The sequence below is a fragment of the Oreochromis niloticus genome, linkage group LG19, assembly GCF_001858045.2.
Source record: "Oreochromis niloticus isolate F11D_XX linkage group LG19, O_niloticus_UMD_NMBU, whole genome shotgun sequence".
Classification (NCBI taxonomy): Eukaryota; Metazoa; Chordata; class Actinopteri; order Cichliformes; family Cichlidae; genus Oreochromis; species Oreochromis niloticus.
The window spans coordinates 3,950,649-3,977,999 of NC_031983.2; the positions used below are offsets into that span (position 1 = coordinate 3,950,649).

At 40.7% G+C, this 27,351-nt stretch overlaps 3 protein-coding genes across 6 annotated transcripts in view; 1 reads left to right on the forward strand and 2 right to left on the reverse strand.

The window, feature by feature from the left end:
• sptbn5 (spectrin, beta, non-erythrocytic 5) overlaps positions 1-22,340 on the forward strand; it is a 117,958-nt gene extending 95,618 nt beyond the window's left edge. The window contains exons 73-80 of the mRNA XM_013274982.3: positions 244-351; positions 542-1,381; positions 1,458-1,526; positions 2,259-2,342; positions 3,382-3,473; positions 4,537-4,653; positions 20,066-20,262; positions 20,761-22,340. Of these exons, the coding sequence (XP_013130436.1) occupies positions 244-351; positions 542-1,381; positions 1,458-1,526; positions 2,259-2,342; positions 3,382-3,473; positions 4,537-4,653; positions 20,066-20,262; positions 20,761-20,915 (1,662 nt within the window). The 3' untranslated portion in view covers positions 20,916-22,340. The remainder of the gene's footprint in view (positions 1-243; positions 352-541; positions 1,382-1,457; positions 1,527-2,258; positions 2,343-3,381; positions 3,474-4,536; positions 4,654-20,065; positions 20,263-20,760) is intronic.
• On the reverse strand, positions 8,753-14,087 carry LOC102075719 (transcription factor 7-like 1-A). 4 transcript variants are annotated; one of them, XM_019348941.2, is made up of 11 exons: positions 13,911-13,930; positions 12,661-12,779; positions 12,108-12,484; positions 11,698-11,756; positions 11,341-11,608; positions 10,973-11,031; positions 10,744-10,875; positions 10,388-10,544; positions 10,125-10,232; positions 9,963-10,005; positions 8,754-9,854 (listed from the first exon to the last, which is right to left on the reverse strand). In XM_019348941.2, the coding sequence occupies exons 3-11, from the start codon at positions 12,420-12,422 to the stop codon at positions 8,887-8,889; spliced, it is 2,109 nt and encodes a 702-aa protein (XP_019204486.1). In that variant the 5' UTR covers positions 12,423-12,484; positions 12,661-12,779; positions 13,911-13,930; the 3' UTR covers positions 8,754-8,886. The 4 variants fall into 4 exon arrangements, with proteins under 4 accessions (XP_025756657.1, XP_019204488.1, XP_019204489.1 ...); XM_025900872.1 differs by lacking the exon at positions 12,108-12,484 and having other exon boundaries at positions 8,753-9,854; positions 13,911-14,087; XM_019348943.2 differs by lacking the exons at positions 11,341-11,608; positions 11,698-11,756 and having other exon boundaries at positions 8,753-9,854.
• A 786-nt stretch (positions 22,341-23,126) lies between the features above and the next one.
• LOC109195991 (uncharacterized) lies at positions 23,127-25,445 on the reverse strand. Its single transcript, XM_019348945.2, has 3 exons — positions 24,749-25,445; positions 24,322-24,604; positions 23,127-24,194 (listed from the first exon to the last, which is right to left on the reverse strand). The coding sequence occupies exons 1-3, from the start codon at positions 25,066-25,068 to the stop codon at positions 23,523-23,525; spliced, it is 1,275 nt and encodes a 424-aa protein (XP_019204490.1). The 5' UTR covers positions 25,069-25,445; the 3' UTR covers positions 23,127-23,522.
• Between the last annotated feature and the right edge of the window lie 1,906 nt (positions 25,446-27,351).

The following is a 27,351-nucleotide window of genomic DNA, read 5'->3' on the forward strand; positions in this document are numbered from 1 at the left end:
AGATATCTAACATAAAATGACTTGCTCCTTGTTGTCCAATGTTCAATATGGATGTGTTTTTATTTTCCTCCTGAAGGAAGGCCATGTTATACCTGTTATAATAATAGACTCAGTGCACCTGTTTGAAATAAACTGAAATTATCCTTGAAGGAAGATTTCAGAGGATGGAGTCCCCAAGACATTACTCAGAACTTGTGGCATTAAAACCTCTCTTAACCAGAACATTTTCTGTGGTTCCTCCAGGATTCTGTGTCTGACGTTATGGAGCTCCTTAAGAGGCAGGAGGACTTGGAGGCCATGATCCAGGCCCAGAGTGACCGTTTCATTGCACTTCAGAAAAAGAAAACACAGGTAACATTAACAACAGGAAAGATTAGAGGTTCACAGACTAAATCAAAGGCTGTAAAAGCCTATTTTTTCCCCAAACACTGGTTTTATCTGTCTTTATTAGGTACTGAGATCTTAAAAATGTCTTAAAACCATTGATTTTGATTTTTGTAGTGCATGAACCCTGTTAAAAACACTGTCTTTTTTATTGCAGAGGGAAAACAGACTGGGTCTTCATGGAAATGAAGAGAAGGACCTCCAGTACAGAAGGCCTCCAGCTAGAGTTTCCTCCCTGAGAAGTAAACCATCAGAACCAAAGACCCCACGGATCTCCTCGAGAGATGTTAACCGAGCCAGCAGTGGCAGGCAGAAAGACAGAACAATCAGACCATCCGTGCTGGAGAAGAAAGCAGAAACAGTCTCTAGTTCTCCTAGCCCTCCTCTCAGTCCGCCACTGGGACCTGGATCAGGTTCAAAGATTAGCAAAAAAGTAGAATTGGCTGACAGTTCTGATGAGTCTGATGAGTCCAGCCCCAGCCCGACAGTTAACACCGGGAGAAGGCGAATCAAAAATTCGCACCTAAATTCTGACACTCCCCTTGGAGAATCAGCTGATTCCTCTTCACCACCGCCTCCTCAGTTCCATTCATTGAAAGAGACTCGGCCTAGGTCCAAACCACCTGTGGCTCCAAAGCCCAGAATTTCCTTTTCAGAGCAGGCGTTTGACCGCCGCTCTGATTCTCCAAACCATCCAGAGAAACCCACCACTCCACCAAACTCACCTTCAGCAATCAGACGACTTGTTGCCCCCACTGAACCGCCACCACCTCCACCTGTGAAAGAAAGATGTATTCGCCCTAAATCACCAACATCTAGGCAGCCTGATGTGCCTGGCTCTCCTGCTCCACCTGCTGCTCATGACATCACACCACCCAACGCCCCGACTGCTGCACCAATCACAAAGGAGGATAATGAGTCACCCGACCTTGTTCCCCCCTCTCCTAGACCTCGACAAAAGTCTTTAGATCTAGCAGAGGGGCAACCCGAACCTGAGGTACAAACTGTCTTATTCATTAAATTAATAATCATCATCAACCACATGTTCTCACACCTGTCATACTTACTGTCAGGTCACACCTGGGGAGCCAATCAGAATGGAGGGCGTGTTGGAGATTAAGCTGAAACAAGGGGGAAACAAGGTGAGAGACATGTTACACATCTGTAAATGATGATATGATAGAGAATGGTAGTTTAAAGAGATATCTAAAAACGGAATTTCATATTGTGCATTAACCCAACCTGCTTCTTTGTTTGATATGTTTTGATTTTATTTCCACATCTCTATCAAACTGGATGGACAACCTGATGGAAAAGGAGCTATTCAGCTTCCCAGTTGGATTTTCCAATTTTTATGTCTTGTAATAAGAGGAAAACCGTGGTTGCTCACACAGTATGAAATCATGCTCTTGAGAAGGTATCCAGTTGTGATTTTTTTGCTGTACTGAGTAGCTGCTTAAAGGAGGAAGATGCTGTACTCAGGATTGTTTCTAAAGGCTAAAGAAAATGATGTAACATTATAGTGTTGCACACTTAAAGTGAGAGGAGATAAGCAGAGTGAATTGCTCTGTTGTTTTCCTCGTACTTCCACACCCTGAAGACGGCAGAAGCTGATACACATTGGTGTATTTTTAATGCCATTAGCCAGTAAAATGAAGGCCTTTTATTACTTTTTAAAACCTACTTTGAGTACCTGGATGTTTTATGCCAGTTTTCTTTTTGCCACTCTACCCTTCCATTAGCACCGGTGGTTTGAGAGACACCAGTGGTGCTCCTTTTATTTCCTTTTATTCCTGAGAACCTTTTTGGGTTATGGCAGCCTGTTTGTTGTGCCCACTGTTGAAGCGTTGGCTGAGACTCCTCTTTTGTTGCAGGGTCTGGAGCACTGGGAGGAGGTCTTTGCTGTTCTGCAGGGAGATACTCTCAGCCTGTTTAAAGACACGGCAGCTGCTGCGCAGGTAGAGAACATTAAAAAGCCACAGCATCACTGACAGCACTGCCTACATGACATGACAGCAGTTTGGGTAAAAACAATTAAGTTCTGTCCTGACTACAACACTAACACTCTGGTATTCTTCTCCTTTTCTATGTTGCGGCTTTTGAGCCGGGTCGTAACAGTGCGTTTAGCTGCTCCCTTATTTCAAAGGTATCGCCATAGCAGATGGACATGTTTGATAGTATCATGTGTCCTTGACACAACGATCCCATTTACCTAGGCTCCCCCGTGGCTGGGTTTGTATCTTCTCCCAAATTCAAACTGAGGATCTTTCACATGTAAGATGAATGTGTGTGTGTATCCTGAGAAATGCATTTATTTGTTTAAAGAAAACATTAAAAATAATCAATAAATAATAAATTCACACATTTCTTTTTCTAACGTATTCAACAAGGAATCAAATAAGGGCGTCCATTAATAGAGATTAATAGAGGTGGCAGACATGATTCTCTTTGTTTCTAATTCAGTCCTCATTTAGGATTTGAAAATCTCTTCATGCTCTGAATAGACGTCACCATAATCAATGCAGAAACTAACTTTAAAGGTTTTCAAAATATTTTGGTAACTTGAATGAGGATTTTTTACTTTTATCCAAATCTGGAGATTTTTTTTTCTTTCAAAGTGTTTTTAGCATGATCATCTTTATTGGAAACATTTTCATATATTAAATTACTTCAACTTTCTTAATCTCAAGTTACTTTCAAACAATTAAGTTTATGCAATGAAATGAAATGTCTGTTGGAGTTAAATTCAAAATTTTCCAAAATTCAAAGGAACTTGCTGCCAAGGCTGCTGTTTTTGTGTTCTTCAGACACAGAATAATTACTTGCAGTTGAGCGTAGGTCGTGTCTAATGCATGCTCAGTGTGTAAGGAAAAAGAAAATACTGCAGCTTATTTTTCTACAGGAAGGATTATAACCACAGTGTTCTCCATCTGCTTCTGCACATTCTCTAATAATCTCAGTGAGGTTACACTGTTTAACTCTGTTGTGCTTTCGCAGAGGACCTCTAGGTGGCCTCCTATCAACGTAGTTGGAGCAGTTTGCAGGGAGAATCGCTACTACAGAAGGAAGGAGAACACTTTCAGACTAATGTAAGAGCTGCACGCTTCATGTAAACACAAGCACAACACAACATTGGAGCATTGGAAAATTGACTTTAATGTTGTTGCTAAAGTTAGAAAACACAGCTTCTCTATGCTCTATGACTGTCTGATGTATAGGACATTCTGAAACTTCATATTTACACTTAAAATTGGCTACCATATTTTTTGGACTAAAGGTGCACTTAAAATCCTTTAATTTTCTCAAAAATCGACAGTGCGGCTTATAATCTGGTGCGCCTTATTTATGAAGTTGATTGTTGAAGCATTGCGGCTACCGTAATCAGGAACCTTGCGGATCACTTCCAACTTAAATGAATACAGAATACAAAACAGCAGTGACTTTTGTAGGGTTACTGAAGTTGGACTAGCTGGTATATAATGATGTGCTACGTGATCGGTAGTGACACAGCTATGTTAGCATAGCATAAACACAGTGAAGCTGGAGGATGAACGCTAACTTTTTTCCACTCGATAAAAGTTAACGTGAGGGTTCCCGATGGTTAGAGACAAATGCAAAAGTATGGCAGGATGCTGTAAACGGATCAAACTTCAGTCAGGAGAACAACTGAAATAATCCATCCACAATACAAGGTTAGTCATCAATATACTGCAACAACAAGGGAATAGAGCAGCTGTGATAGAATTCAACATTAATGAATCAATGGTACAGAAGTGGAGGAAGCATGAAGAATGAGATGAGTAAAGTTTGACTTATCTGACTGCTTTGTTTCACTTATTGCGCCTTATAATCCGGTGCGCCTTATGTATGAAAACAGACCCAATCATTGACAGTGCACCTTATGGTCCAAAAAATACGGTATTTGTTTCTTAGCACTGTGAAACTATATTATAAGTTGGAATTGTTCATGGTGCTATTGATTTTTTTAAAAATTTGTGGCTCCCCATTGATCTTTCAAATAAATTCTCCCTGTGTCATACTTTGGTCTCGTTTATGCATTTCTTTACATCATTATATGCCGTATTTTCTTATGCAAAACATTTTTAGGAAGACTTATTTTTCTGTACTTGTGTTGTGCTTTCTGTCTCTCAGACTGGAGGATGGCAGTCAGTATGTATTTGCAGCATCAAGCAAGGAGCTCCAGCTCGTCTGGATGAAAAAGCTCCAGAACTGTCCGGAATCTGCCAGCAGTGACTCTGACGACTCCGGGTGAGCGCTCACTCATGGTTGATCAATTTTAATGGACCTAAGAGAAAGCTCTCAGACTCAAAGTGTTTGTGACTTTTGGATCATAAGTGATTACTCAGTTCAACTGGAGAATGTGAAATGTTTGAGGTTAAGCAAAAAAAATAAAAATAAAAGTTGTGTATCGCAAGGTTGCAAATGAGAACTGAAAGAATTAAAAGGAAAGAAATTTACAAAACGTAGCTGAGTGGAAAATCTAAACTACAGATTTGTAAGTTTGGAAATTGTAGTTATGATAATGCACTTTTAAAAACTGAATAAGTGCAATACAAATTACAGTATAACAAGTGGGATTAAACATAAGTGTTAATGTCAAACATGTAACCTCATCATCTACTGAAACAAGACTGGTGATATAACCTAAAATCACTATCACTCAATATTAATAAAAGCTGGTGATAGCAACATATTTTTGGTGTTATTGCACATAAACATTTATACGAATTGTTCAGTGTATTCCTACTCAAATGGTCCTGGCACAAGCTAGGGTGCTTCACCTCCTCTTGGATCTGTTGTCATACGTTGCAAAGTCCAATCACTTTAATAACAATAACAGGTTGTTTAAAATCAGAGTAACATAAAAGGCCTGTCTGTTTCTATTTTTGTTTTGATAACACTTTAAAATTAACCTTGTTGATAAGAGAGCAAAGCAAAACAGTGAACAAAGAACAAGCATGTGTCGTGAAGAAAACATGACACAAACCAGGCTTTCAGGATCAATCTTTTGATGTATGCCACTAAGTGGCTGGGGAACTCTATGTGGTTGCACATCGATGAGAGGGGTTGGCTCCCAGTGCAAGATGTACATCATGTATTTGGAGCTGCTACCTGCTTTTATACCTTTTGTCCATTTCTGGTCCAGCATGTCCTGGTCAGCACCGGTGTTACAATAGTGGTTTCTTGCATAAACATGCAAGTCAGGACATGCTCCCATCCCCTGTTAAAGCTGCCTCGCTCTCTGTTGTTATGGTGCAGTGTTCATTCTCTGTCTTGCCTCTTGAGAGGACAGTTCAGCTAAAGGTTTGCTTTCAGCTATGGTGGCAATGATCAAAACTGTGAGGGCTTAATCTACAAGGGGTGTGTGTGACCATGAATGGCAAGCGTAGGTATGTTTTCTTTTTCTAGTGCTCTTTTACAAATGGAATGCAGCAGCCCTCAGAAGTCCCTGTGCCCTGTGATGTGCCACATAGTTTCATTAAACACATTCAGGATGTTTGTCTGCTTTGCTGACAGCCAGATATAAAGCTTTACATAAACAGAAGCTCTGCCGTTGGATTTTGGAGGCCATTTCCCCAGCATAAAGTACCAAAGGTCTCTCCTTGCTTCAGTGTGTGAGACCACATACCACCAGGGAATGGCAGCCTTATGTGTTCCATTTAAAAGGGTTTATATGTCACAAATCCAGAGGGTTCATATGAGAGGTTGACCCAAAAGCAGACTCAAGAGCTGACTTTTTGATCAGGCTTTATTTACACACCAAAACAAGGACTATCTGTACACACATGCACACGAGCACGCACACACACACACACACACACACCAGTGGAGAGTAGAGTGGAGCGGGATCTCTGGCAAGCAGTTCTGAAACAGAGGAAAAACTGAAATGGCAGAGGAAGGGGTCTATAGGTGAGTGTGGGCTGAGGAATGTTTGCTTACTTGCAAGCTGCAGCCGAGACCCTTCATGGAGGGTAACCAATTGAGTGTCCTGGCAGGGAGCAAGCACTGGAGGTAGCGGGGAATCCGTTTCAGGATTCCAGAGGACTTCGGGTGGGCATAGTGGGCAGGAGAGCAGGCAGGTAGGTGAGGTGAGTAGCTGATCCTTTCCAAGAAAGTTGCAGGTGAGTATTGCGAATGCAGCAGTGGATGGATCTTGGAGGACATGACCAGGAACCGAGACACAAGGAAACAAGATTTTTTTTTTTAACAGAGACCGAATCACTGAATCATGATTCTTAGAAGGCCTAGTTACTACGAGAGGTAGAGTGGAGGAAGACGCTGGCCTTAAGAACCCTCTTGCTGATTGGCTGGTGAATGGGACTCAGGTGAGACACCAGGACTCCGCCCAAGAGGGTAAACACAAGAAACTCACCACCTCCAGCTGGAAAATCCCAGACACTCCCACGGACCATAAGAGATATTTGTGCTGCAGCTAGCTGGTCATCACTGCACACCAGTGGCATGCAGTGACTTTTAGAAAAGGGCAAGCAGAGACGATTTATATACAAAAGTATATAATTGTGTGGATGCTGTAGGCATCCACACATTAAGTTCCTGTTTCTCTTTATTCTTTACACTTTATTCTAGTTGCTCCGTACTTTTTTGCCGTGGAACTACTTCCACAATTTTTGTGCGATTTTCAACTATTCTGCTATTTCTGCTAATGCCGGCTATGACTTTTGGTATTTTTTTACTATTATACTTTTTAAAATATTAAGCTTTTTTCCTTTTTTTTGTCCCATTTGAAATGAAAGGGAAACTTCCAAAATTCTGCTAAAACTTGCTTGTTTTTGGAACTTAACTACTTCCTCATACTTTCACGTAGAACAACCATTCAAACTTTAAAATGTTCTGAAATCATTGGGCTATTCATGTATGATTCAGCTTTTTCATATCTGTTACCATTTCAATCTTATCCCTCTTTAAGTTTTCAGTTGCATCATTGTGATTTTTCAGAAAATAGTTGCGTTGTTATGGTTGCTATGCAGTTGGCTTAGAGTGGGCCACTGAACCTTTCTGAATCTCCTCTTCATGTCTTAACAACTTCTTGCTACTCGCTCCATTTTCACTCAACCCCAACAAATTATACATCAAAATGTAGGTATTTTTGCTGGCTTTCAGAAAATGTCACTATCATTGTTGTGGGAGTTAGAGATTTTTGGCAAATCTCCTCAGAGCAACACAAAGTCTGAAAACTCTCCATAGAAACTCAATGGAGACGTTGCTCGAAATGAGAGCTGGAATTCTCTAATGAGACACATTTTCGAATCGTCATATCTCCTTAACGAAGCGAAGTTAAGACATGAGGCTTGTGCCAATATATCTTCAGACACTCCTGACGCTCACAATTCAAGAATTTTCTTACGACCTATTACCGTTCTGCCATGAATTACGTTTGTTTGAGGGTAGGAAATTCATGTCTCTCTCAGATTTCTTCAGATTTCAAACTCTTGGAAATGAACCACTTTTTTTCTCTCGTCATATCTTTTTGATGGATTTCCACAGAGCCTGGAAAACTTCCATGACTGTTCACCAAAGCCTGCTGTATTTAACAGTGAAACAAAGATATCGATAATAATGGATTGCATTTCTGCATTTCTGCTAAATCATAGTATTTGTGTTATTTTATAGTATTTTTGCAATCATATAGTATTTCTGCACAATCATAGTATTTGTGCCAAAACATAGTATTTCTGACAAATTATAGTATTTGTGCCAAATCATAGTATTTCAATTCAAATCATAGTATTTGTGCTAAATCATAGTATGTGTGCAAAAACATAGTATTTGCGCTAAATCATAGTTTTTGTGCCAAATCATAGTTTTTGTGCCAAATCATAGTTTTTCTGCTAAATTACAGAATTTGTGGTACATCAAAGTATTTGTGCTAAATCACAGTATTTCTGCTAAATTACAGTATTTCTGGTAAATCATAGTATTTTTGGTAAATCATACTATTTCTGCTAAATTACAGTATTTCTGCTGAATCACAGTATTTTTGCAATGTTTAAGTATTTTTGGCTTAATATAGTATTTCTGTTATCTCCTAAATTCTTGTGTTTCTGACAAGTTATCATGTTTCTCCTAAGTTACAATATTTCTGCTAAGTTCTGCTATGTTATTGTATTACTGCCAAGTATTATGTTTCCTCTAAGTTATTGCAGTTCTGCTAAGTAATTACATTTTTGCAAAGTTCTTATGCTTCGGCAAAGTTTTTACAATTTTTGCAACTTTTCAGCTTTTTTCAGCAGACAGCTTCAGCTTTACAGCATCCACACAGCATTTTCGCAGGAAATGCAAATTTTTCTAGTTATTTCTATATTATTGCTGTATTTAATTTTTGTTTTAGTGTTCAGCATCATATTCGGAAAATTAAAAGACTTTATTTTTTATTTATTTACACAAATGGAAAGGACAAGAAAACAAGAAAAATACAGTTCAATAGCTTGCGTTTGTAAAATGTGTCCAGTTCAGTTCAGTTCACTGTGAATTTGACTGTTCCAGTAGAGATTTTGTACGAGAGCTGCAGGACTGTTGAGGCTCTGCAAAAAAGGGTGGAACCTCAAGCAAATTAAGCAGTGAGCTAAGACCTTCTTCAATAGAGTGTATGAAGGTAGCCGTGGTTTGGGGGGTGAAGGACTGATCTGATTCTGGTGAGGACCAGTCAGCTTGAGGAGAGGAGGGCTGTAGAGGCTGTGCAAAGGGCCCAAGTTTGAGGTCGTTAAGTAGTGACATCATATTTTTTTCAGTTTCGCTGAAGGGAGACACTGGCTGGCATTCAGTGGGCGCAACAGAGGAGTCCAGCAATATAGATGGAGAGGAATTCTCCAGAGAAGCAGGGCTGTTCGGACTATATTTAGGAGTATTAGAACAGGAGAGTGTATCAGGCTGTGGAGTGACAGGGAGGATTGACCACATGTCATCCTGAATGTCAGCGAAACCAATAGGCTCTTTTTGGTTTTCAAAGAATGTGTCAGGGGAGGCACATAATGTGGATAAAGCAGAATATACAGGAGAAGCAAGGCTGGTCTGATTTAACTGAGGACCAATGAGTGGAGAGGAGGGCTGCTGAAACTGCTCAGAAGTGAGGAGGAGGTCAAGCTGTTCTACCACTGACAGCAGTGCTTCATCAGTGTCACTGACAAAAGGGGCGTCTTTCTGGAGCTGAATGGGTGCAGCAGAGGAGGCCAGTGATGCAGATGGGGAGAAATCTATACGAGAAGCTGGGAGGACCGGATTTACTTGACACACAGGCGCATCAGCTGCTGTCTGTGTGTTCTGCAGTTGCACACACGCTGACTGCTGATAACGCAGGTTGGTAACAGTTGGCTGTCTCTGTGGCTGCTCGAGAGGCTCCTTCGCAACTGAAGAGGAAGAAGATGGCTGTGTCTGAGCTGGCATCACACAAAGCCTCTTGGCCTGTTGGGCTTCCTGTTTAGGTTCAGATGCTGCACAAAACAAAAACACAGTAAGTCTTCTTTTGTTAACAGATTCCCATCTTCTTTACATCACATTTCACATGAAAAACATCATAATTCCCAGAAATCTCCTCTCACCTGTGCTTGAGGTGCGATTTCGTGTTCTCTTCCTCTTTTTGCCCTAAAAACAAAAATATGAGAATTTTCATCAGTTGATCCAAACTTTGTGCACTGACTGTTTCATAATTCAGTGCAGTGATGGGCACATGTATGAACTGCATGTTGGCACTTTGGACATACATAGTTTTCTTTGGTGGACCAGTCTGGATGCTCTGTGGCGTGACGGCAACTCTCCGTTTCAGCCTGATCAAAATATTTTGCTTGTTGGTCTTTTGAGAGAGCCCTCCACTGCAGACAGACAATCATGAGAACACACTGTCAGCATAGATAAATACTCAGCTACACTGTTACTACACATAACTACAGGACAGCTGGTACACATGCACAAACATGAGCATAAAGCATTAACAGATGCATAAATATATTCAGAGTTACACACTTACCCTCTTTCCCACAACTGCATTTATGGCTGCACTGCCAGTTAGGTTCAGTTCCGCCATCACCTTTGGCCTCTGCTCCTTCAGGTAAATCATGAAGGCGTTTGGTGGTTTCTTTATGTACAGCCGGTCCTCATCCTGTTTGGCTTCACATTTCCTATTTCTACAGGAATAAAACAGAGTCAGAGCATTAGCATTGTGTACAGCTGCGATGAAAGTAGTTCAAAAATATGAGTAAAGCTGTGAAACTGAATGTAAGGAGGCACCATTAAAGGAAGCTGATTACAATAATTCAAGCAAACATCTGCAGAAAAAAGACGGATATCTGGAGATCACTGACACAAAGCACCAGAGAAACTTACTTTGGAAATCCTCCAGTCCGAGGATCTAATGCTGACTGAGGGGGTGCGGGTGCTCCAGTGAGGAAAGGAGGGAGAAGTGGAGGGTTGGATGGGGGAGGAGGAGTGACAAAATCCCAGAATGGCACACCGTGCCTACACAGATGCAGAGACGGATAAAAGATAACAGAGTTTATGAAGATACAGATGTTCAGCAGCTGTGTTCACTGGTGTGTTTGTGTGTTTTACATACAGTTCTCCAGCAGGACGCACATACTGCCTCATGTTTTCTGGAATCCCGGGCACATTACCCTTGAAACACACAAAACACACAACAGTTGATGAGACAAGCTGCAATACTATGATCTATCCACTCGGTGGAAGAAGTGATTAGTGGGAGGAGAAGATGTGCATAAAACTACATTCATACATAGCTTGACTTTGCTCTCTTGTGCTATTCTTTGGAATTATGTTTCATTGGCAATGACTAAGTTTACTGTTCAGCAAAGCTTCACTCCACATTTATACAAAGGTGAAATACAAGGAAGCTGAGAGCAGAGTGATGAGTCCGACACTTTTAAACATCTTTATCAATAAAACTCTAATGAGTCCTGTCACTACCTCTGGGTGTCTCAGCAGTCCCTGCCTATCTGTCCCTGGCTGACTGTAGAGGTGAGCTGGCACTGTGGCGGTGTTAGTGACCATGAGAGGAACCAGCTGCTGAGACACAGGAGGAGCTGTTTCCAGGAGGGTGTGGCTAAGAAATCCTCCAATCCGAGGATCTAATGCTGACTGAGGGGGTGCGGGTGCTCCAGTGGGGAAAGGAGGGCGAAGTGGAGGGTTGGATGGGGGAGGAGGAGTGACAAATTCCCAGAATGGGACACCGTGCCTACACAGATGCAGAGACGGATAAAAGATAACAAAGTTTATGAAGATACAGATGTTCAGCAGCTGTGTACACTGGTGTGTTTTACGTACAGTTCTCCAGCAGGACGCACGTACTGCCTCTTGTTTTCTGGAATCCCGGGCACATTACCCTTGAAACACACAAAACACATGACAGATGATGAGACAAGCTTCAATACTATGATCTATCCACTCAGTGGAAGAAGTGTTTAGTGGGAGGAGAAGATGTGCATAAAACTACATTCATACATAGCTTGACTTTCCTTTCCTGTGCTATTCTTTGGAATTATGTTTCACTGGCAGTGACAAAGTTTACTGTTCAGCAAAGCTTCACACCACATTTATACAAAGGTGAAATACAACGAAGGTGAGAGCAGAGTGATTGTAGAGTCAAATAAAACTGGTTTTCTTTCATGTGGACTCAAGCATGCAGCAGTTTTAAGCATCTTTATCAATAAAACTCTAATGAGACCGGTCACTACCTCTGGGTGTCTCAGCTGTCCCTGCCTATCTGTCCCTGGCTGACTGTAGAGGTGAGCTGGTGCTGAGCCCATGAGTGGAACCAGTTGCTGATACACACGAGGAGCTGGTTCTGGGAGGATGTTGCTAATAAATCCTCCAGTCTGAGGATCTGATGCTGGCTGAGGGGGAGCAGGTGTCCCAGCGGGGAAAGGAGGGGGAGGCAGTGTGTAGGATGTTTGCCCCAGAATGTCAACTGCTGCATCTTCAGGAGGGGAAGACGCTTCTTCCGACTGCATTGTCTCTGAAATATGATTGTTTTCGTCCCTGATGTCCATTTTAGAGACAGAGGGGTTGAGGGGGTCACTCAGCAGAATGACAACTGCTTCTATCTGGGATCCTGTGGCACACATTCATAAAAGGTTTTGTTTCTTTTACACTATATTCCTACACCTCATATGATACTAAATGTAGAGTTGCATACATATAACAGCATTCCGTTGCAATATAAGCAGTTTATAATTAAAGTAACACACAAACCTTCACAAACTAAATCAATCACAACATTAAACTCACCTTGTTTTTATAGACAAGGTGATCAGGCTTTTTCATCCTCTCCTGAGACCAGCTGCACTGCACCATCAGCATTTTATGTCTTCCTTTTTCACTCAGTAAAGTGTTTCCTTTTGTTGGCTCTGCACGTGCAAGTGTGTGATAACAGGTGAAATAAGGGATATTTTTCCATTGCAGGTTTAGAGTGTTTCATTTAGTGATAGCTATCAATCCACTTTTCAAATAATCTCTAAGGATCTGAATTTTTAAGAAAGACACAAATATCCCTGCTTATTATTAGGCTAAAAAGCTTGATATAGACATTACAATTCACAATAAAGCAGCAGCATCCCCACATGGCATGTAACACCCCTGCAGACCAGCACTGCGCCTATATTATACTTTAATCAAGATATAGTTATAATTTAATCACATTAGCTCAATGGGGTCACAAATACTAGAAATGATCTACTTAGCATTATATAAATCACATTTTTAAGAAAAGGTGGAGTAAAAATGTGTTTACAGGAAAAACATGTCTGTCTACAAATATTAACTAAACATTTTTATGCGCTACAAAATGGACATAATGATAAATGTGCTGAGGTGAAACTAAACTTTCAATAATATCACCACTATAGTCTGTTAACCATCAAATTAGTCTATGCTGGTCAGCTAGCTAAAAGTCTTTAGATTAGCAGCCTAAATCACAGGCTAACATTAGCATTTGTTAGCCAGCCAGGATGGTCTGAGGCTAAAACTAGAGTTCGTGTAACTTTGCCTGAAACCCTTTAAAGTCTTCAGTAGAGGCAACTGTAAACTATAGTATTATTATAGGACTTTTTAGAATCCTAAAACTATTTCTGACTGTCTATACATCAATAGAACCATGAAGTTTTTACTTTCCTAGTTATCTACATTACTAACTTTAGCTAATTAGCTAACTGCCTGTCACAGCTGTGTAAAAGAGAGAAGCAGACAGCTAACTATAGTATTTATGAAAACTGGTCCAGCCACTGGAGGGCAAATTTGGTGTTATCATAGCAAAAAAGGATTTGAATTATTTTAAAATAAAATTTAATTAACAAAAATGGGAAGCTTATGTCATGTTAAATCTAAATAAAGATTATTTTCAAAAGGAGTCAGTAAAATATTCCTGCCTTATCTGGATACACACCAGTTAACAAATAAATTAACAATTATTTCTAAATAAAAACACTGAGTCTTTTGAAAAACATTATTTTAATTAAAAAAATATAAGCTTTAATTTTTACCACAGAATTATCAAGGCAGTTTCTTCAGCTTCAAAGTCCAAAATCCAAATGATCCAAATGAAGCCTGAAAGAAGAGTAATGGCTGGACTTGCTTACTTTTCCCTCCTTTTAGGGTTCTTGCTCCCACAATGCACTGCAGTAGTTAAGAAATACAGAAAAATACCTGTAAATGACTAATACGAAAAATTCCTTAACATTTATACTGTACATTGTACTGTTTTTTTACTGTTTTTTTTTTTTTTTTACAGTGTACTGTTCTTTTATTAATCCTACACTTCCCAAGGTTCTTTTTTTCAAAAACATATTGATGCTTAATAAATCAAACTTTAGAACAAATATAATCTAAAGCAAAAGTAGATAAACTAGATGCTGACTCAAATTATGCAGTGCATAGCAAGTCTGCTTTAGTTTAGTGGTAGTTCACAGGAGAATGACCAAACCGACTGAGCTGACAGGAAGACAACTGCAACTCAAATAACCACTTGTTACACCAGAAGTATGCAGAAGTGCATCTCTGAACACACAGGTCAAACCTTGATGCAGATGGCTGCAGCAATCAGAAGACCACTTCGGATGTCACTGCTGACAGGGAAATCCAAAAGTTGGTTCTGTTCATCTGGACGTAGTGTTCTCAGTGGGAGAAATGTTTCATCACTCATCCAAGTGACTTCTTCGGTCTCAGGTTACCCCAGTTAGCTGTCATGTTAAATTTAAATAATAATCTAAATAATATGCAAATGTACTGTTTATAAGATTGGGGAAACCTGCAGTCAGCTGAGACTAAAGAAGTCACTTGGATGAGTGACGAAACGTTTCTCCCACTGAAAAGGCTACGTCCAGATGAACAGAATCAACTTCTGGAGATTTACTTACCTGAATGATTGAGAATGCATCAAGACGATGACAGGGAAACTATTTCAATTCAGTTCAATTTTAATTATATAGCACCAAGTCACAACAACAGCTTTAGATTCTAAGGTAAAGCCCCTACGATAATAGAGAGACAACGCCCTGTAAGCAAGCACTTGGCAACAGTTCTCCCTTTTAACAGGGAGAAACCTCCAGGAGCACCAGGCTCAGGGAGGGGTGGCAATCTCATGGGTTGGGAGTGAGCACTGGAAGACAGGACTAAAGACTAAATCGATCAGACTTAAACATACTGTTTGTGCTATCTGTCCGCCTTCCTGGCTTAAGAACGGTAAAATATTACCTCTAATATACTTGATAATAGATATCTGAGATTCTATAGATTCTATATTCTGTAAATCACAGGTTTGTGCTAATTATCTGTTTGTGGTGAGGAACAAGTATTGCTGAAAAAAATCAGTTCATGAGCTCAAAAATACTGGTGTACTTCTTCATTTTTCATAAAGTACACTTGTCCAGCTCCAGATGGACACCCCGTCAGAGGCGGAGACAATGGCACTTAATTAAAAGCAGCTTTCAGAAGTTCTCCAGAGGCCTGGTAACGAACTAATCATGTGATTCAGGTGTGTTGACCTAAGGTGAGATCTAAAACCTGCAGGGACACCGGCCCTCGTGGACTGAGATTGCCCACCCCTGTGTTAGATGCACATATTAATGAACATGCAAGGAACTTTATGACAGTGCTGTCTGAGGTGAAAGGAGAGAGATTGCTTTACTTGGGTACATTTTTATTGAAGTCTAGTTTTAGATTTGACAGGGCAAAGATTCAGTTATTGCAGACCTCCAAACCTCATGTGACCTTCAGGTTTGAGCAAGTAAGCAACCAACCTCTCCTAATGTGTTTCCATGGCCAAGCAGCTTTATCCAAACCTTACATCACCAAGCACAACATAAAGTGTCAGATGCACTGATGTAAAGCACGCCTCTATTGGTCTCTGGAGCAGTGGAATACCTGATCTTTTCTCTGTCTGGCAATCTAATGTACGAGTCTAGTTTTGGCGGTTGCCAGAAGAACTGCACATGTCTGACGCCATTTTGCAGTGTGTGACCTTTCCTAAACCTTGTGGAAAGCCTTCACAGAAGAGTTCACAGAAGCTGCAAAGTGTGACCTGACATTATATGAAACCCTGTGGATTAAGAATGGAATGTAACACAAGTTCATATGTACTACTATGTACATATGATTTGGGGCTATATAAATAAAACTGAATTCAACTGAATTGAAATTGAATATAGATAAATATAAAGGCAGATGAGTGATTACTTTTAGTAAATGTCACCTGCCTTACTAACGAGGTATTTTCAGCCAGGACATGCAGTGGCATGAGTAAGTAGTGATGTGACCATTAAAGAGCTAAGGCAGTCAAATAGTTATAATAGTGACTAAACCGCCTTAATTAAAGTATATACATCAAGATAATGATAATATTAAAAAAACAAATGATACAACAAAGTCTTTATTCAATTGACATTAAATCATCCCGTAGTTATCCTGCTATGAGCTTATTACAGTGTTCTGTTGAATAAATAGGATTTTCTCTCTGATATTAAAAGGAAAGCTGTCCCTCATAATAGTTTGAGGTACATTTATTTAAAATTAACAAAGCATTATTCAAAGACTATTTATTTTAGCTGTGTAAGCAGCCATAATATTTCTGCTTTGGTCCTGTGAATTCTGTTATTAAATTAAGTTGCTGGAATGGACAAAGAGTCCCTGATACAAAGCATTGCAGGCATGGTTTTTGGGGTCAGAGAGGATGGTTGTCAGTCACACGTGTTTGATGGAGTTTCAGGCTGGAATGGTTTCCTTCAAACTGCGTAAGGTAATTTGACTTTGACTTTCACATCTACCTATTCACACTGTGCACTGTGGGGACACTGGGCACCTCTGAGGTGGGTGAGAGGCCAAAGAAATGAAACTCCCCGCCAACAGGATTTTTCTTTAATGAGATACTTGGACAAGGTGAATTACATTCAGTGGGCACACTATAGTGGAAAAACACACGGTGGCACAGGACACAGTTATGGCTCTATTCAGCTGTCATGCATTGCATCTGCTTTCGCTTGCTGCATGGTGATGAAATATGGAGCACTGTAGTGACTGCATGACTACAGCAGTCACAAAATACACTGACGAAGGGATTTCTGTGGAACAGATTGAGTATGTTTATTCAACAGGTACAGAAATAGACATGTAAAAAGGACATGCTGTGGTTTTCACAGCAGTTAGTGGTGGGGCTATTTGTTGAGGAACTGAATGCTAAAGTCCTGAGCTCAGACTGGGATTGTTGTTTTGAATATGGACTAACCAAAGACTATTTTAAAAGATCTGGATGTAGCCTTTGGTCTAAATTGTAAATCCTATTGAATAACAATTATTTACAATTCAATAACAATAACAATTCTTCACAATTCAATATCTGTAGATATAGTCCTCATGTTCTGAGATCCATCTGCTCACTCCTTTCCAGCCTCATCCTCTTTTCTAATATGGCCACTTCTTTCCCCAAAAAACATGATAGTAACGGCCCAAATGCCAGACTCGAGGCTTCACAATGGTAGTCCACAAAGGAAGGATTGTGGCATGGAAACTGTGTGCTTGCTGGATAACAAGATATACACAAGCACTGGCTGGTCCCTCTCAGCAGGCTTTCAGAAGTTAGTCAGGTGAAGAGAGAAGAAGGAAGTGAGTCTTCTAAGGGAGCGAAGCCTTAAAGAGACGGGTTATTTCAGAGGATGAACCAGGGGCTGACTGTAGGGCTAGTCGACGATAAATAAGGAAGTGAGGATTTTTTTACCTGTCAGCCTGAAAGGCTTATGGGGATATTGTTGGTACCCTGCTGGGCGGCCAGGCAGGCCGCCCAGCAGAGAGGTGTGGATAATTCAAAAATAAGGTGATGTAGGATTTTCAACTTATCATAGGTGCATCTATTCAAAGTCTCAGATGAGTTTGAATATTGGTGACCTTCAATTTATTTGAATTGTTTTTTAATCTAGCACCAAATCACAATAACAGTCACTTTTATATGTAAGCTACAAACCCTACCATAATACAGAGAAAAGCCCAACAATCAATGACCCCTGTGAGCAAGCGCATGGTGACGGTGTTAAGAAAAATTTAACAGGAAGAAACCTCTGGCAGAACCGGCTCAGGGAGAAGCAGCCATCTGCTGTGCCCAGTTTTGGGGTGATGGGAAGGAGACAGGACATAAGACATGCTGTGGAAGAGAACCAGAGATTATTACAGTTTTTTCTGATGGCTTAAGCACATTTTTTGTAACTATTGGCTATTTTTGCAAAACTCTACACACAAATAAGAAAACCCTTCACCCAATCAGCAAAACATTGTAGTTTTCTTGTAAAAGCGAATAACCCTTGCTTAACTCTCCACACCTTTGTAAAACTGGTATTTTCGTATCCAACAGTTAACATAAGCCATCATATTACAGTTTTTTCTGAATGCTTAAACCCTAACTGTGATTCTCATAGCACAATTTCTAAAACTATTAATACTTATAGCAAAACCACTCACTGAGTTTGCAAAACTAAAAGCACAAACACTGCTTTGCACTCAGTTGTAACACACACTTTGCAAACCTGTAGCTACAATCCACTGCACAGCACTCTTTTTGTAGAACTGTAAACACAACTCACGGCTTTACACTCAATTTGCAAAGGATCAACACACTCGTAGCAAAACTATACACATTTATGCCCATTATTTACACTATTTTGCCAACTGTCTGGCACACTGTCACATGTGAAAACTTTTTTACATAATTAGTTCACTTTGCAATCAGCCTAAGCTCTATAATACAGGTAAGCTCTGTGTGTGGAGTACAATGGAGGGAGCAGGAAGAGTGACAAGTAGAGGAGGCCGAGGAAGAGGACGTGGAGGTGAAGAAGTAGGACGAAGAGGACAACAAGGACAAGGAGGAGCAAGAGGAGGACGAGGAGGGGGGAGAGGAAGGGTAAGAAGAGTAAGAAATAGAATTGCTGATGACATCAGAGCTACAATAGTGGACCATGTAATCAACCATGGAGTGACCCTGAGGGAAGCTGGCCAACGGGTTCAGCCTAACTTGAGCCGCTACACTGTAGCAAGCATCATAAGGACATTTTGAAATGAGAGTCGGTTAGTACAGTCACTTTGCACTAAGATTTGTAGCACTGTCATGCTAATGAGAAACACAACAATACCATAGATGTAAAATTCCAGAAGATATTTTCCCCTGTGCCTTGGACTAGAGCAGCGCTCCCCAACTCCCGGGCCTCAGACCGGTACCGGCCCGTGAGTCGTTTGGTACTGGGCCGCGAGAGTTGAGGCTCAGGTGTGAAATGTATGGTTTCCAGGGTTTTTATCGGTTTTCAGCGTTATTTTGTTATCGTTTTTATTGTTAACTCGCTTTTCCTGGGTCTTTTCACGTGTGTTATGAATAAATCGTCTTTTTTTTGGTACCGGTACTAGTTTTATTTTGTTGTGTTTAACTGCGACACCTTAAAGGCCGGTCCGTGAAAATATTGTCTGGCATAAACCGGTCCGTGGCACAAAAAAGGTTGGGGACCGCTGGACTAGAGGACATTTCATGTGATGTAGACTAAATTTTGTGGCCAGATCCACAGAGATGACACAATGTAGACTGATTTCTTTTTTTTCCTCAGTGAAATTACTATTTCGTTTTGACTTGGAAATAAACACTTGTGTTTGTTTTGATGTGTGTGAATAAACACCAGTACTTGAAGTTTGGATCCCTCTATGCTTACGGATCTATGACAAAAGTATGAGCTCAAACTGACATAGCCTACCTTGTGCACAGAGAAAGCAAAAGCCAGATGTGTTTTTTATTCATACCATCAGTGTGTAGTTGGTGGATTGTGTGCTTATTAATTTGATGGCTTGTGTTTACTGTCTGATACAAAAATACCATTTTTACAAAGGTGTGGTGAGTTAAGCAAGGGTTATTCGCTTTTACAAGAAAACTACAATGTTTTGCTGATTGGGTGAAGAGTTTTCTTATTTGTGTGTAGAGTTTTGCAAAAATAGCTAATAGTTACAAAAAATGTGCTCAAGCGATCAGAAAAAACTGTAAGTAGAAAGCTTGTATCTCAGATCTCCCCCTGAATGTGGCCAAAGACTAGTTTGAGAATCATGTAAAACAATTACTCAGAGTCACATGGAAGTGGTATAATAGATGCACTAAAATTAAAGATGACTTGTTGCTACTCAGGAGAGCGTCATCTGTCAACCTCAGTTTGGAGAAGCTGGCTGAGTCTCCAGATGATTCCTCATCGACCAAACCTCTCAGCAGGAGAGCTGAGAGCCTGGAGAGACAGCTATCCTCAGAGGGCCAACCTCCACCCAAACCCCCCCATACCTACTACAGCAGACATAGCTATCCTGATGGAGGGGAGGTCAGGACAGCAGGTGAGATGTCACAGTAAATTTAACTGGTTTTAAAACTTGTCTCAGTCAAGTTTCAGCTTCTGCCCCATGAGGGCCAAGAAAAAGGAAAGACTGCTTTAAAATGTGCATTTAGAACCATGTTATGTTAGGCAAGTGTTGCACCAACGCCAGCTTATGTGCACACTGACTTTTATAGGGTTTATTTGTACATCACTACAGAAAACATACCTTAAAGTTTGTTCCACATGATTACACACTGTTTCAAGGATGGATTTCATTTCCAGATATTGTTAATGCACACATATTACAGGCTTCAAATGGAAATGCAACCTCGGAGTCAGAGTTGCTAAAGATTTTATCAACACAAACTCCTTTTTTTTAATGTTGTCAATCATTTGGATTTGTAATCCATGTATTACTATAGTTTTTTAACAGACCACTGAACAGCGCTTAGAGGAAATGCTCATTTTGAAACTTCTATGTCAATAATTGGCCTGATTGTGACTTGATGCACTGCAGATCCACAGAGTCTCCAAAGTCAGCCATCAGTGCCTCCTCCTGCTCCCCCTGACCCCCAGGACCCGCCAACTGTGAGCCCCCAAGTAATAGAGGACCCTGTGAACAAAGACAAGCCAAAAATGAACGTCTTCAGAAAGTTTTTTTCTAAGAAGTAACACTTTGATTTCCATCCATACATCTTGTGATGCTGTCCATCTCAGTCTTGTTTCAGATTTGGAATATTTTTGTTACCATCAACAATAAGGATACAAAGTCTTGACATAACTCTGCATGGAGTTTCATAGAAATCACATCATATACTAATTACAGATTTTCTTTTACAAGTACCTTCAGCAAATGAAAGGAGATTATGCCCAGCACAGAAGAAATGATAAAGTAATGGCTCATACCACCACTAGATTTGTGATTGGCTGCTTATTTTCCATATTTGCTGATTATCTGCTAGCAGCTGTGCAACCCACCTCCAGCCCAGCTCCTCTTTTTCATATTGTCTGGCTTAATCAATCTGTGCTTCTCTGTACTATACTGGGTCTTACTGCTGCTCTCCCTGTCTCTGTCATTCTGTGTATACACATGGAAAGGTAATGTAAATAAATGAAAATACCAGAATCTTCTTTTACTATAGAAGTTCTAACTAAAGTGGCAATCAAATACAAAAAAAACCCCCCAGCAAAAAATCAAAAAACTCCTTAAGAGATTTTTGGAGAAGCACTTTATGTCATGGCCACAGTAAGGAGGCCTGTTGTCTCTCATATGAGGATTTGAAGCAGCCAGCAGGTCAGCAGTTCTACAGCAGCTAGAGACGGATGTTAATGATGTGTTTACATCACCTCTAATGAGAATCTGCTCTCGGCCTGATCCCAAACAGTTTAAAGTGACTCCATGTGAAGAGTTTGACTGCACGACATGATCACTACTTTATCAAAATTGACACTTGCTCTCATACAGAATGATTGACAGCAAATCAATTCAAGCAAATTTGTCACATTTAACTGGAGAAAAGGTTTCACGAAGACATCGTTCAGCAAAGATGACGCTCCACATTTTCACACAAAGAACTTTGGTTAATGATTCAACTCCATTTATTTATTAATGAGCAACAAATCCAAACATCTCCAGTCTCATTTTCTCATCCATTCAATCAGATCAATAAGTGAATCAATAAAAATAATGAGTCAGATTGAAACTTGAAGAAATCATTTGGGAAAAGAAATTAAACTCAGTTGAAGTGTTAAAGTGAGAGTCATTCAATGAAACTGAATCAAAAACGTGACGTAACTTCATCATTTATCTGTATCTGTTTCTGCAGATCAGACTTCGACAATGTTACTTATCTTTTTCTGTATTTGTTTGATTGCTCTAAGATTGTTTATTGATGTGTTTGAATTGCTTTAATAAAATGTATCCATGTTTCATTATCAACCATTATTGAGCTCTTTCTCTTTCTCTCACTGGAACTCTGGTAACGATTGGCCACATGTTAAAACTTCATCAGTGTGTTGACTCACAGCACCAGTATGTTCACATGTTCAAATGACATCTGCCTGGACTTCAAGGGCCATGCAGAGAACATTTGACCATCATCATCTTAGATTTGAACTCTGTGGCACTGGATTTAGGCGTTAAAGGAGGCAATCTGACTTCACTGAAAACCATTTTAAATATCTGAAAACTTAAATATCTAAAAAGAAAATGATTGTTGCTAAATCTCATGCACCAACCTTTGGGGCTGAGAAATTAAGCTATTGATGATGTGCCAAAATCTCCACTGGCCATTTGAACCTGTCTCCAAAAGCATGTCATTGGGAATGACAACATCTCAGCCACAAAGTGGTTGCCTGGGTAAAACCACAGAACGTGAGCATGGTGAAGCAAAGTTGCCAATTTTCTGAAAATTCAATCACTACAGACCTCCAAACTTCATGTAGCCTTCAGATTAGCTCAAGAACAGTGCATAGAGAGCTTCATGAAATGTGTTTCTGTGGTCCGACCAGCTGCAGCCAAGCTGTATATCACCAAGCAAAATGCAAAGTGTCAGATGAAGTGGTGTAAAGCAAACTGCCCATGTCTGACTGCATAGTGCCCTGTGTGACGTCTGGTGGAGGTGGTGGTATGGTGTTTGAGCTGTGCCCCTTGCATACCAAAACATTTTGGACAACTTCATGCTCCCAACTTTATGGTAATGGTTTGGGGATGGCCCCTTTCTGGTCCACAATACTCCTTCTACAGTGGCAGTAATATGAACTGGAATGGCTAAACTGATCATGCCAGTCCCTTGTAAAGTTTGCACAGACAAATTGTGGGGTGGTAGAGCAGGTCACCTACTAATCACAAATCAGCCACAGTTCTGTCTTCTTCTTGCTTGGTATTACAGTTTTTCTCGATTGCTAAAACACATTTCTTGAAACTACGCCTCATATCCGCACAACAGTAAACACAAATCCATAACATCTCACTCAATTCCCCAAACATCCTATTTCCAGGTCAAAATGAAGCTCTACACCCAAAACTATTCACTCCTGCTGAAAAACCGAACTTTGCCCTCAGACATCAAACACAAGCCCTCAAAAACACACACACTACAACAGAGTTTTGCACACTGGTACAATTAATTCAAAACAATAGTTCCAAAACAATTAGGTTGCTTATGGTTCTCCCCTTCAAAACCCTTGTCACATGATAAACACAAAAGACGCAACCAATGTATGTACAGTGGCACATTGTCATTCATGTACTATACAGTACAACACACACCAGAAACATTATCCCACCACAGCATCTTGTCTTTGGTCTGGGTCAGGCCAGAGAATCTCATCCACATCACAGGCTATATTGGCCCCAGCCAGGCAGCGGGGGTAAAATCCTCTTGCATGCCTGATCCACCCCTGGCATGCATCTACTGATATGTCTAGGCAGGCCTCTTCCATGGCCTGAAGGAGGTGAACACGGACATAAGGTTCTCGGTCATACACTTTCCACCGCCATGCCGAAAATAACTCCTCTATCGGGTTTAGAAAGGGGGAGTATGCAGGCAGAAAGATATTAGAAAACCTTGGGTTATTGGTAAACCAGTCACGAACCAGAGCAGCGCGATGGAAGCTGACGTTATCCCACACAACAACGTAGTGAGGCTGCTCTGGCTGTGCTGGTTCCCTGTAGTCCAGCTGGAACATATGTTGTCTTAAACCATCAAGAAAAGCAAGGAGAAGCATAGTGTTATAGGGTCCTAGTACGGCATGGCGGTGGAGTACCCCTCGTTGGCTGATGGCTGCGCACATAGTGACATTCCCCCCACGCTGACCAGGGACATTTACAATAGCCCGATGGCCAATTATGTTCCTCCCCCTTTTCCTTCTTTTGGTCAGGTTAAAACCTGCCTCATCCACAAAGATCATTTCATGGGGAACAGGCCGTCCTTCAATCTCAAAGATTCTCTGCAAAACACATAACACAGTAGAGTCAATCGGTACCCTGAACCAAAGTTCAAGAGTGCTGAAATGGCAGCATAAACTGCCATGCTGTGATGGTACACAATACCTTATACAGTATCAAAACTCATACCTGAACATATTCCACACGTTGGTTTTTCACTCTGTCAGAGTTTCGTTCGAAAGGGACTCGGTATGCCTGTTTCATCCGGAATTGATTCTTTCGGAGGATGCGGTCAATTGTGGAGAGGCTGATGGCATTTATGCCTCGAAAAAGATGATCATCCTCAATCACTCTCCTTTGAATCTCTTGCAGGCGGATTACATTATTTGCAATTACCATGTTTACAAGTTCCCTCTCTTGCTCCTCCGACAAAAGCCTTAACCTGCCTCCACCAGGTGGTCGTCTCTGTGTCCTACAAAAATAGAAGCACTCATTACTGTAACTGTCACACATTCATTTTACAGGAAAATAATGGAAACATACTGAAACTCAAGACACATAAATTCAGTAACTTAAACGTTACTGTACAAAGCAGTCTTACTGCAAGTACACCTACCTGTTTTCCTCCCTGAAGGTTCTGATGATGGAGGCAACAGTGAAGCGACTCAAATTTGGTTGTACTCGTTGCCCAGCCTCCCTCATAGTCATCCCATGGACAAGGACATGGTCAACTAAAGTGGCTCGAATTTCATCCGAGACTGACTGTCTTCGTGCCCTTGCTCTTCCCCTTCCTTGTCGCTGTCGTTCTCCACCTCCACCTCCTTCACCACCTCCTCCTCCTCTTTCACCACGTCCTCTTTCTCCACCACGTCCTCCTCTTTCACCACGTCCTCTTTCTCCACCACGTCCTCTTCCTTTGCATCTCTTTGGATCCATTGTTTCAAACCTGAATGAGCTGACTTTGGCCCTTTTATCTATCCATCGCAGGTTCTGATTGGTGTGTGCTAAATTTTGACTCCTAGTGTTTCCACCTGGTTAATTGTGTGCTAATTGGGCTCAAGCTATGCTGACTTAAGTTAACATTATTGCATGCTAGTGCTTTCTACATGACTACATGGTGTAAGCACTGTAAAATGTAGGGATTTGTGTGTAGAGTTTTGCAGTACCAGTTCACCAAATTTGAGTCATGTGTCAAAGCAGGGAATAGTGTTTATAGTTCAGGGAAATGGGTGAGCTTTTTGACCAATAGCGTTTATGGTTTTGAAATTTTAGTTTAGAGGCCTGGTTATAGTGTTTAAGCAATCGAGAAAAACTGTAATATCTTTGTATCTTCTAATATCTTTGCAAAAATTAATTTAAAAAGATAGAAATATAGAGACAAATTTCTTCATACACTCATAATGTATTATTATAAATTGTATTATAAAACATAATATTAAGCTTTTTCACACTCGACGCAATCTGTGCTGAGTCAGCACAAAAACAGACCTGACTTACTTTCCTGTCTCCCTTTGCAGTGAGCTCTGTTCCAGATCTGAGAGTCAGAGTGTAACCAAAAACTTTTTTTGATACTTTTTTGATTAATTCTAATTTATTTCAAAACCTTCTGTATACTCTGGGCACTGGTATGGTTTAGTGAACTACGCAGGTCAACCATGTACTAAAAGGCATGACATTTTGGGGGAGGGAAAAAAACTCCTTCGCTGGTAATGTTATAACAGTTTCTCTTTCATGTTGTTATTGTGTGATGGTAGCACAGCTGGTCTCATAGCAGGATGTTTCCTGGTTTGTACCTCCTGGCTGGCTGAGGCCTTTTCTGTGTGAAGTTTGTGTGCTCTCCCTCAGCTCAGATGGGTTATCGTCAGGTGCTCTGGTTCTCTTACAATTCAAAGACATGCATGTTGGGTTAGTTGGTGATTCTAAATGAACCACGGGATGTGAGTGTGTGTTTTTGTCTGTGTCTCTGTGTTGACCCTGCTACCTGTCCACTGTGCTTCGCACCTCTCGCTCTGTGAACTTGATGAGACTTCAGTCCCAACATGACCTTATGGTTGGATAAGAACATAGATGGACAGAGGGGATAAATGTCATGTCTCCCTGTCTGCAGAAACTCTCACTTGAGTAAAGCTCCTCTAACCGAAACGTCCTCTTGGTGTCGCTGTCGGTGCAGGAATGAGCCTCACACTGTGCCTGTCGTCCTCGTGGCGTGAACATGCGGCCTCCAGTCATCTGGTTGGATTCTTGTGAAGTCTGTTTTCAGCGCTTGTCATTGATTGAACCGTTATATCATTTTAAAGTCCTCCGCACCAACATGTGGTGTTCGTCCACAACGAAAACCTTCCCTGTCACACGCGAAGCGCATTTAAAATAGATATAAACAGTCACTGCGCAGACTCCAAAAATATGGAAACAATCGTGAACTTGTGTGCATCATATATCTGTTGTATTTGAATTGATTTCAATTGCACAGATTTTTCATCTAAAGGTTGCCCAAAATGAGGAATGCGCTCATGATCAGTTAATGAAAAAACTTAAAACGCCATTTATATGTTAGACAGCCAAATTAACGTGGTCGAGCTCATATTTCTTTCTTAATAAATGAAAAAGAGGGCATTTTATCAGTTGAATGGCTTTAAAGGTGTAACATTTCTTTAATGCTGTACATTTTTTGAAAGCATATATTTGTCTTTATTTGTGGGGCTTCGAAACATTCAGCCAGTCCACGCTGAAATTGTTTTTAGATGGTCTTCGTGCTGCTGGATTGTACTGAAGTATGTGACCGACCATCGGGCTTTACTGTTACCGTCCATTTTTGGTGGTGTTGGACCCATTTGTGTCCCTCCAGGCCTCCGTCTGATTCCCCCTTCAGCATTCAGCTCACGGCGCGACAGAAAGACAAGAGAAACCAGAGAGCAGAAACAGCAGGAGCCCAAGGACAGGAACAGTGTGCAGAAACCAGCTGAACTTATCCAGAAACCAAATACTGAGGATGGCATTTTAGCTCTCTCATTTGAACTTCATTGTGTTTCTGTGTTTGGCCCTAATGTTGCTTTTGACTGCGCGTCATAGGTGCTCTACTTTTTATACGTTAAAGATGCTTTGGTCTATAATAAAGTTTACTATCATTTAACCGGCAAGAAGAGGGTGATTTTAAAGAAGAAAGAAACGCATCACACTGCTTTTTATTTATTTATTGTTTAGCGCAGGTCCTACCTCTGT

Bases quoted from the DNA above. Each gene is read 5' to 3' on its own strand.
- LOC109195991 (XM_019348945.2), bottom strand. From the start codon at position 25,068: ATGGATCCAAAGAGATGCAAAGGAAGAGGACGTGGTGGAGAAAGAGGA. The intron at 24,605-24,748 runs GTAGGTGTACTT...CTATTTTTGTAG, and splicing joins ACCTTCAGGGAGGAAAACAG to GACACAGAGACGACCACCTG. The intron at 24,195-24,321 runs GTATGAGTTTTG...TGTGTTTTGCAG, and splicing joins AACGTGTGGAATATGTTCAG to AGAATCTTTGAGATTGAAGG.
- LOC102075719 (XM_019348941.2), bottom strand. From the start codon at position 12,422: ATGGACATCAGGGACGAAAACAATCATATTTCAGAGACAATGCAGTCG. The intron at 11,609-11,697 runs GTACGTAAAACA...GCATCTGTGTAG, and splicing joins GTGCGTCCTGCTGGAGAACT to GCACGGTGTCCCATTCTGGG. The intron at 10,233-10,387 runs GTAAGTGTGTAA...GTCTGTCTGCAG, and splicing joins ATGCAGTTGTGGGAAAGAGG to TGGAGGGCTCTCTCAAAAGA.